Raw genomic sequence first — 10,764 nt, forward strand, 5'->3', positions numbered from 1 at the left:
CTAAAGAGCTTCTGCACAGCAAGGAAACCATCAACCAAAAGAAAAGAAAACCTATCAATTGAGAGAAGATATTTGCAAACCATATATCTGATAAGGGGTTAGTATCCCAAATGTATAAAGAACTTGTACACCTCAATAACAACAAAAAACTAACAACCCAATTAAAAAATGGGCAAAAGATCTGAACAGACACTTTTCCAAAGACGATATATGGATGGCCAACAGACACATAAAAAGATGTTCAACATCACTGATTATTAGGGAAATGCAAATCAAAACTATAATGAGATTTCACCTCACTCCTGTCAGAAAGGCTATAATTAACAAGACAAGAAATAACAAGTGTTGGAGAGGATGTGGAGAAAAAGGAGCTCTCATGTACTGCTGGTGGGAATGCAAACTGATGCAGCCACTATGGAAACCAGTATGGAAATTCCTTTAAAAATTGAGAATAGAACCACCACATGATTCAGCTATTCCACTGCTGAGTATTTATCCAAAAATCATGAAAACAAAAATGTGTTCGTTGCAGCATTATTCACAATAGCCAAGATGTGGGAACAACCTAAGTGCCCATCAAGTGACAAATGGATAAAGAAGATGTGATATGTATACATAATGGAATACTACTCAGCTATAAAAAAAGATGAAATCTTGCCGCTTGTGACAACATGGATGGACTTTGGGGGTATTATGCTAAGTGAAATAAGTCAGATGGAGAAAGTCAAATACAGCATGATCTCACTCATAAATAGATGATTAAAAACAACAACAACAAACAAACATATAGATACAGAGGTTAGATTCATGGTTACCAGAAGAGAAGGGAAGAGGGAGGAGGGCAAAAGGGGTGACTGGGCAGATGTATATGGTGATAGATGGTAATTAGTCTTTGGGTGGTGAACATGATGTAGTCTACACAGAAATCGAAATATGATGTACACCTGAAATTTATATAATGTTATAAACCAATGTTACCTCAATTAAAATAAAGTTCAGAAACAAGAAAAAAACCCAAAAAACAAAAAAGTACATAATATTAGCAAGCCAAATTCAACAATGCATTAAAAGGATCACACATCATGATCAAGTGGGATTTATTCCAGGGATGCAAGGATGGTTCAATATCAGCAAATCCATCAATATGATATACCACATTAACAAAATGAAGAATAAAAATCACATGATCATCTCAATAGTTGCAGAAAAAGAATTTGACAAAATTCAACATCCATTCATGATAAAAACTCTCAACAAAGTGGGTATCGAGGGAACATATCTCAACAGAAGAAAGGCCAGATATGACAGGCCCACAGCTAATATCATACTCAATGGTTGAAAGCTGAAAGCTTTTTCTCCAAGATTAGAAATGAGACAAGGATGTTTACTCTTGCCACTTTTATTCAACATAGTATTGGAAGTCCTAGCCAGAGAAATTAAGCAAGAAAAAGAAATAAAAGGCATCCAAATCAGAAAAGAAGAAGTAAAATTGTCTCTATTTGCAGATGACATGATACTATATACAGAAAACCCTAAAGTTTCCACCAAAAACCAGTTGGAACTATTCAATGAATTCATCCTTCATTGCCTGTACTTTGTCATACATAGCTAGGAGAAGCCAATTGTTGTGGTCAACATTCTGCCAAGATTTATCCTTAGCCAGATATATAAGTTCATTTATGTACATTTCCTATTTTCCAAGTTTACTCAGGTGAAATTTTGCTAATTGTTCTGTTACTCACAACATAAATTCTCTTTTTCTTAGATTCAAATAACAGCTTTTCACTGCCTTACCAGTCTTCACTAGCTGTTTAATATTCCTCAAGCACTTGCTAACAGATTCCTCACTGTTTTTCTAGCCTCCACCTGATCCCATAGACAATCTCACATCTTTTAATGTTTTATTAAAACATCACCAAGCAGGGGCCAGCCCCATGGCCTAGTGGTTAAGTTTGCATGCTCTGCTGCTGTGGCCCAGGGTCTCGCAGATTTGGATCCTGGGTGTGGACATGGCACGGCTCATTGGGGCAGGTTGAGGTGGAATGCCACATGCCACAACTAGAAGGACCCACAACTAAAATATACAACTATGTACCAGGGGGCTTTGGGGAGAAAAAGGAAAAATAAAATCTTAAAAAACCCCCAAAAAACCCAAAAATCATCACCATGCTTTTACATACAAATTTCCAAATAAATTATCTGTTACTAAGCAATAAACCACCCCAAAACTTAGTGACTTTTTTTTTTTAAAGATTGGCACCTGAGCTAACAAGTGTTGCCAATCTTCTTTTTTCTTTTTTTTTTTTCATGCTTTTTTCTCCCCAAATCCCCCCAGTGGGAACTTAGTGGCTTAAAACAACAACATTATATGTGACCTTCACCACATTTAAGATAAAGAACATTTCTATTGCCCCCAAAATACCCCTGTTCCCCTTTGCAGTCCATCCCCATCCATGGTCCCAGGTAGCCACTGATCGTTAGTATATCACCATAGAGTGGATATGTATTTCTTCAAGTTTCTTATGAATAAAATCATGTAGTATATACTCTTTCGTGTCTGTAATCTTTTTCTCAGTATAAGTTTGAGATTCAAGCAATTTTTTATTTTCAAAAAGCCCTGTGAACACAAAGCAAGATAAATACTATTGAAACTACACCTAGGTGCTGTAAAATGATGAAGATGATAGAGAAACAGCAAATCTTCCATGCATCCAGAGGAAAATGAAGACAGATTGCCTCCAGAGGAACAATAGATGACAGCTGAATTCTTAACAGAAACAATAGGATTTTAAAGTCATGAAAAGTATTTTCTCTGATCATAGTACTGTTGAGCTGGATATATTAAAATTCAAATAGATAACTAGGAAATACTCATACATTTAGAATTAAGAAATGCAATTATAAACAATAAAAGGGTAAAAAAAACTGATTGTAAATTAAAAATATTTTGATCTGAATGAGAAATTTCAACATATCAAAATTTTTAAGATACAGCCACAGCTGTTTTTAAAGGAAATTAATAGGAGTGATACCAGTGGAAAAAGTAGATAAGGATTCCTCAGTATCCACTCCTCCATAAAATTAAAAAGAACACTGGCAAAAATTGTCCAAATAAATTTTTCCAGAGCTCTGAAAATTAATCAAAGGCTTTCAACAATCACAAGAGTGCTTAAGCAAGGAAAGTGGCCGAATCCCAGTAAGAACAGTGAGCTTTGCAGTATTTTAACCGGCCCTACTCCCATCCTTTTTTCCCCAGCTCCATGGTAGCATTGGAAATAAATGGCTGACAATCATGGTGAAAATCAGAAACCTACTAGTCCCTGGAGTGGTCAGAATGGAGTTTAAGCTTTTTCAAAGCCCCATTTTTAGCAAATTGTCATTATTTGACCTGATCATTCCCTAGAAAACCCCACGTGGAAGGCTTATCTTTATTTGATTGGATACATAGACAGCGCATTGCCAACAGCCTTTATCCTGAGGGTATTTGTCTAAAACAAGAAGTAGCAGTTGTTTAAAATCAGAGCTGCCTCAGACTGTGATAATAGTTGTGCCAAAAAACTAGCTGACCAAAAAAGAAAAAGGAAAAGATGAATATAGCAGGCTTTAAAAATCTCTCACTTATTCCTGGAAATCTGGAAGGTCAGACACATGTGTAGGACTGTGCATGTCCAGGGTTGTGCATGTTCACGAAAGACCTCTGTAGGCATTAAGCTCTCACCTCTGCTATTCTTGAGGCTCTGCACAAGCAGGAAGCGAAAGCTAAGGCAGAGTTGTCAACTGCCATCTGTTGTAAGCAGGAATCAATACACACAAAGAGCTCCTAAGCAAGGGCCTGGAGACTTACTGGTTACAGTTATTTAAGGAAATCTGTGTCTAATCATTGACTGACTATTAAGTTAATGAAGTAGAGACTTTAGAGGCCACACTCAAATAACAATACATGCTTTATAGAATTAATTCTGGAAACTCACTAAACAAACAACTAAACAAACAACTAAACTCACTAAACAAACAACTAAAACAAAAGAGCAACAGTAACAAACCACAGGGAAGAAGGAGAATCTGATATCCAGAACTACCACACAATAATATTCAAAGTGCCCAATTTCCACAAAGAAAATTATGTGGTATGCAAAGAAACAATAAAGCATGGCACATTCACGTGAGAAAAAAGAAAATAATAGAAACTGTCCCAAGGAAGTTCAAACATTGGACTTAATAGGCAAAGATCTTACAATAGCCATCTTAAATATGCTCAAAAATTAAAAGAAACCATGGACATAGAGTTAAGGGAAACCAGGAGAACAATGTATGAACAAATAAGTAATAGCAATAAAGAGAGAAATTTTAAACACAAACCAAAAAGAAATTCTAGAGTTGAAAACTAAAATAAATGAAAGGATCGTGGTTTTTTTTGTAGCCAATCTGTGTCCTTACTCAATGAGTTTATCCCATTTAAGTTTAAAGTGATTACTGATAATGAAGAACCTGCTTCTGTCATTTCCCTGTTTTCTATACATCTTGTATAGTTTTTGGTTCTCAGTTTCTCCAATAACGTGTTTGGTTTTCTTTAGTGTGCTATTTTGATTCCCGCTTCATTTCCTTTTTTATATATATTTTAGTTATTTTCTTAGTGGTTCCAATTGGATTACAGTTAACATTCTAAATTTATAACAGTCTGTATTGAATTGATATGAGTGTAGCTTCAATGTCATACACTAACTCTACATCAAAACATCTCTGCTTTCCCGTTATGTTGTTATTGTTGTAAATTACATGCTGTGACATCATTTTCCCATTAACATGGATTTATAATTATGGTTTTACGCACTTGTATTTTAAACCATATAGGAAACAAAAAAGAAGTGTTACAAACCAAAAATACAATAATATTGAGTTTCCAATTATAAAAGGTAAAGTCTTTTTATACCAGTCACTAACCTTTCACAACCAATTAACAATACATCTAAAGATAAACAGCAAAATTCATTAGAAATGAAAGGATAAACTGACAAAACTACATTAGTATGGTATATTTTTCATAAGTTCTAGTCACTGATAGATTAACTTTTTAAATATTCATAAGATTATAAAATTTGAATTAAATAAATATGATATAATAGATAAATATTGAAATTTTGTGTGTGTGTGAGGAAGATTCACCCTAAACTAATCTCCATTGCTAATCCTCCTCTTCTTTTGCTTGAGGAAGATTAGCCCTGAGCTAACATCCATGCCCATATTCTTCTATTTTGTATGTGGGATGCCTCCACAGCATGGCTGATGAGTGGAGCAGGTCCACACCTGGGATCAGAACCCGCGAACTCCAGGCCACCAAAACAGAGCACATGGAACTTTAACCATTTGGCCATGGGCCTGGCCCCTTTATTGAAATTTTCACACTAACTTTATAACCAGGTGGGAAATAATGAGAATAAAAGATTCCCTTTGCAGTAATGACAAGACTATATAATCCTTAGACATAAACACAAGGAGAAATGTACAGAACTTACACGACGGACACAATGACACTTTACTGAGGACATAAAGGAAGAATCAACTAAATAGAGAGATATAAAATTATTCCAGGCTAGAAAGATTAGTTGTCAAATTTCCCCATATTAATTTATAATTTAATGGAATTCCAATTAAAATAGCAAGTTTTTTGGAAATAAAAAAAATGAAGTTCATTTGGAAGAATATATTCAGTAGATTAGATGTGGTCAAGTTTAAAAAGAGATTTACTAAAGAAGGATGTCCTTATAGTTTTTTTTTCTGCTTTATCTCCCAAATCCCCCCGGTACATAGTTGTATATCTTAGTTGCAGGTCCTTCTAGCTGTGGCATCAGATTTTAAAATATATTATAAAGCTACATATTTTGGAATTGGTGTTGAAATAGATGGATAAATCAGAGAAACATATTAAACATTTCATAAGGCTACAAACAGATATGAACATTTGATATTAATTTCTTTATTTAGCAAATATTTATTGATTCTTTCTGTTCACCTGTCCCTCTTTAAGTAGCGGGGATATAGAGGTTGAATAAGAAGACACAATGTCTGCCCACATGAAACATATGATGAGAAACAAAACAATAAGCAAGCATATAAATAAATATGCCATTTCAGGTAGAATTAAGCGCTATGAAGAAAAATAAAGCAGACTAAGGAGACAGAGTGTGATGGGTTGGAGTGGCATTTTATTTTAGAAGGAGTATACAGGGAAAGGCTTTATGAGTGGGTAATGTTTGAGTGGAGATCTGACTTGAGAAAAAGAGTGAGCCATGCTCACTGTCCAGGTAATAGCAAACATTAAAATACCTAGGTGGGAATGAGCTTGGCATGTTCCAAGATTAGAGAGAATGCTAATGTGGCTAGCAAGGAAAAAAATCACAAGAGAGAAATCTAAAAGATGAGGTGGCACTTTAAGCTGGTGAGACAAATTTGGATGTTTCAATAAACTGTGTGGACACCTGGAAAATCATGCCACACTAATTCCACAGGAATTAAACGTCACTTTTAAATTCTAGAAGAAAATATCCATTGATATTTAAATGACCATGGCATGGGCCTGGACTTTCTAAGCATTACATCACATTTGCAATTCATAAAGGGTAAGACTGATAATCTCTCTGAATAAATCTCAACTTCTGTAAGTCAAACAAATTGAAAGGGAAATAAACTAGAGAAAATATTCACATCTATGAGTGACAAAGAATTCATGTTATTAGTATCGAGAGGGTAAGTAAGCTCCTAGAATTCCATGAGTAAAAGACAAGCACTCCAACCGAAAACAAGGGGGCAAAGGACACAATTGATGACCATACAAGTGGACATCAAAATGCGAAAAAAATGTAATTTGCTTTTTTTGACTAGGGACCAGCGTGTACAGAGACACCATACACACTGCTAAGCAAGAGTTCAAATTCAAGCAATAGTTCAAATCGTTCAAATCTCCTTTTGGAGAGAAGTTTGACAGTGTTTACCAAAGACCTTAACAAGACATATAACATTTGACTAGACAATTACTTTTCCAGGAGTTTATCCTAAATAAATTATTATGAATCTTTGCAAAGATTTTAGCTATAAAGATGTTTATCACAGTCGATGTTTATATTTATAGAAAAATGGGAATAGTAATGTTGTTTGACATTAAGCGATTAAATAAACTATGACATATACATGTATGTGCATATATATGCATATTCCAGGCAGGATTAAAATTATATTGTGGAAGAATATGGAATGATCTGTAAAGATATTTATGGTATATTCATTGATACAAGGAGTTTTCAAATACATACGTTAAAAAAAGAATGTATATGCTCTTCTTTTTCTTTAATAGTGATGCCTACACGTTTTGGGTGGTCACAAGGTCTTTGGGAATTTATGAAAGCTGTGCATCCTTTCTCAGGCAAACGTACATATGTATATATTTACAAAATGTTGCAACTCTTCTCAATCTGGTCTCAATTCATCCTTCCAATCTTATATCTTGCAAATTAACGCTGTCCTTGCTTTTACCACCCTTCTCCGCAACACATATACACTCTCCAGTCATATACAATTTTTTAAGAGCACACCATGGCACCTAGTTGTGCACAATCTTTGTTCTATCTAGTATGCTCTCTCCATCATTTGATTGTCCACTTAGTTTTGAAGAATCAGCTCATACTTCATTGGTGAAGCCTCCTTTAATTTACTCACTCCGTTCTCTATGCTTTGAACTTCTATAGCACATTGTGTATATATTTTTTCACTATAAAATAGATTATATTTTACTGATAATTATATGTGTCTCTTTCTTCACCTTCTTCTCTTTTAACTTAGAACTCCTAAAGGCAAGTATCATATCTTATTTGTCTGAGTTGTTATTTTAAAAATTAGTAGAATGCATAAATAAATGAATGCATTAATTAATGAATTGATTTGTGGCAGTAACCAATAATAGTGTTTCATAAATCTATTTACTATCTGTGTCAGACAGCTGTTGTTGGACTTTTCAGATGTACTAAAACATCTAGTATGAGTTTAATCTTTCCCTCTTCCCAGTCTGGCTCTCATCTCCTCCCCTAGGACTTCTAATTAATCAGTCACCTCTAATATAAAAGATGTCATTATATTGTGGCAGCAAAGAATAGTAGGGATTTTCTGCATTTATATTGAAATTCTTAGAGTTATGATAAAATGGAAAAAATATTACGAGCATCAAAGATATATTACTAAAAAGCTTTTGAAGATAAATATCCACATGGCATAGTTTTGGAGCAACGTTAAATGCAGACGGAACACAGTCTATTCAACCAAGAGGAACTTTACGATAATCATCTCTTTACTTGTTTCTCCTGAATCATATGAGGGGGATGCACAGTCTCCAGAAATGTATCTTAAAATTTTCCTTTGTTTCTTCCTCTCCTACACACTTTTTCTTACATATCAGCTATCCTCACACTTATTTCCTCTCAACTCCCCCACTCTATAAAAATCTCCATCAGCTTTCATCCCTAAAAACCAGTTATAGTTCTCCTTTTATCTTCCTTTATTGCTGATTTTCCATTGTTAAAACCTAAAACCTATTTGGCAATAGGTTGCCAAAAAACCTATTAGGCAATCCTTTGAGGGTGCAGAAAGGGAAGAGACTAAGAGGCATATTCCTCTTTTTAAGAGGTAATGGGAGAGAAAGAGCTGTGAATAATCAAACAGAATTTTTAATTTGCCATTTTATGAGTTTGTTGTGTGACCTTAAGCAAAGTCACATAACCTCTCTGCTTTCATCTTCTCATTTGTACCTACTCACAAGTATATATGTAGATGTAAAGTTAAAAAAAAAGAAAGCCTTTTAAAAATGCTGTACAAATAAATGCAAGTTGGTTTTATTATTGTACAGAATGATCCAGGGTCAAAACCAGAAATGCTTTAGAAATATTTTTTATATAAAATAGTTTCGATCTTTAGTGACCAGAAATATTAGTCATGTTTTTATATAATGGTTGGTCTGAGAACTTCTTTCCTGAAAATATTGAGAGTTAGAACTGAAATCGTGAATCCTTTATTACTTGTGCAACGTTTAGTTCTTATTTGACTTTTAAAAATTTGAAGGCTTTAAACAATCTTCTGTGATTAATTTTAAGATACTACTTAAACACCCTACTGAGTATAACTAAAAACCTTTTTTTCTTGGTCCTTCATAGAATCTGTAATGATGTATAACTCTTTTTCAAGTCATTTAGATTTTTCTGGGATTTGGTGCCATCATGAGAGTTAGGCATTTTATCGTTCAAGATCCTGAAAGTGACTTTCAAAGAATTAGTTATCTGAGAATGGTACATTAAACTTCAGAGAATACAAATTTGATTACAGTTGGGATTAACCAGGTAAAACGAAACAAAGTCTGAGCCCCTAAAAAAAGACCCAGAACAGCAGAAATACCATAAGGATGTGAATCAGCATAGTCCTTACCTTTCTCCTTTTTACTCTCCAAGAGTCAGCAGCACCAGCCTCATTTAAAAGAGCCAACAGACAAAACCTTTGATAGAGTGGGATCTCCATCTGCTTCGAAAGCAGAGGGATCCCTGGAGTTTTCAACAGAGTGATACATAAATATGGTGTTCCGCATCTTCCCTACAATTTTTTGAAACAACCCTGTACTTCTGAACTACTTAACAAGGTTGTTTGGTTGAGGATTAACTCCTGAATTGCTGTTGAGAAAGAGGTCCCCATCAGCTTTCAAAAGATCTGTGCCTCTGAAAAGAGTGGTGTGGCTGAAAGATGAATCATCCAGCTGGATTTCTTTGTGGTGATTTTCCCAGACAACCTTATGTAAGGGAGGAGGCAAGGGGGAGGGAGGAAGTGATGAGTAGACATTGGTCAAGCAGAGGGGAAGGATATTGGTGATTTTACCAAGCCAAAAGTAAAAACAGGAGAAACCAGAAATATGACTTTAGACCCCTGAAATGGAAGAAAATTCTGGCCTGAGGAGAGACAGTTTCTCTGGTACATGCAGAGGGGTATGAAACAGAGAGTGAGTTCTCAGAAGTGGCAACCAGAGTCTCCTGCTAAGAACTAGAAGGAACTGGCAAGATAGCTACTGGCTTCTCTTCTCATTCCCCTCTGTGAGTTCTGTATTAATCTGCAAATTCACCTTAAAATGAGATTGTTGTTTCTTTAGGCTTATAGGTAAAGGTGCAGTCTGCTCTTATGTTTCCTATTCTAAGATTAAGGCGTTTCTATCTTCAGTACTATTTATATTTATAATTAAAATGCTTCGTAGTTCTAGTTCTGGCTAAACCAGCATAGGCAATGTTCCTCACTTTATAATTTATGAGAATGCTGAAAGATTTAATTCCATTAAGCAAGATCATAAAAGTCTGCTGTCTGAAGATAGGATGCAGTAAAGTTTTAATGTAATTTGAAGGGAATTAGGTGTGCATTCCTGTTATAGCTAATAGAACATGAGTATCAACAGTTCTTTGCAGGCCATTAGGAATGAACTTGAATATATCTTACCTCTAGAATTTTGAAACCTAGTCGCTTTATTCTGCCAAAAAATTCATTGTTACCGTGAAGACATTTGATTTTTTTTTAAGTCAGACTATTTTGCTTGTGCCCTTTAGTGGAAGGGAACAATCTTTTAATAAAAATGGTAGAATGAATATTGGAAAGGGGAAATAGAAGTCCAAGATACGTGAAAAAACTTTTGAAAAGAACACTTCTTCCTTCTCAATGAAGGGACAGCTCCTGACCCAGAGGCATCACACATCA

The 10,764-nt window shown here is 34.8% G+C and overlaps 1 protein-coding gene across 1 annotated transcript in view; it reads right to left on the reverse strand.

Moving 5' to 3' along the window:
- Positions 1-9,694, reverse strand: part of CT83 (cancer/testis antigen 83) — a 70,316-nt gene extending 60,622 nt beyond the window's left edge. Inside the window, exon 1 of the mRNA XM_008524473.2 lies at positions 9,463-9,694. Coding sequence (XP_008522695.1) covers positions 9,463-9,552 — 90 coding nt within the window. The 5' untranslated portion in view covers positions 9,553-9,694. The remainder of the gene's footprint in view (positions 1-9,462) is intronic.
- Between the last annotated feature and the right edge of the window lie 1,070 nt (positions 9,695-10,764).

Source organism: Equus przewalskii, chromosome X (assembly GCF_037783145.1).
Source record: "Equus przewalskii isolate Varuska chromosome X, EquPr2, whole genome shotgun sequence".
NCBI classification, from domain to species: Eukaryota; Metazoa; Chordata; class Mammalia; order Perissodactyla; family Equidae; genus Equus; species Equus przewalskii.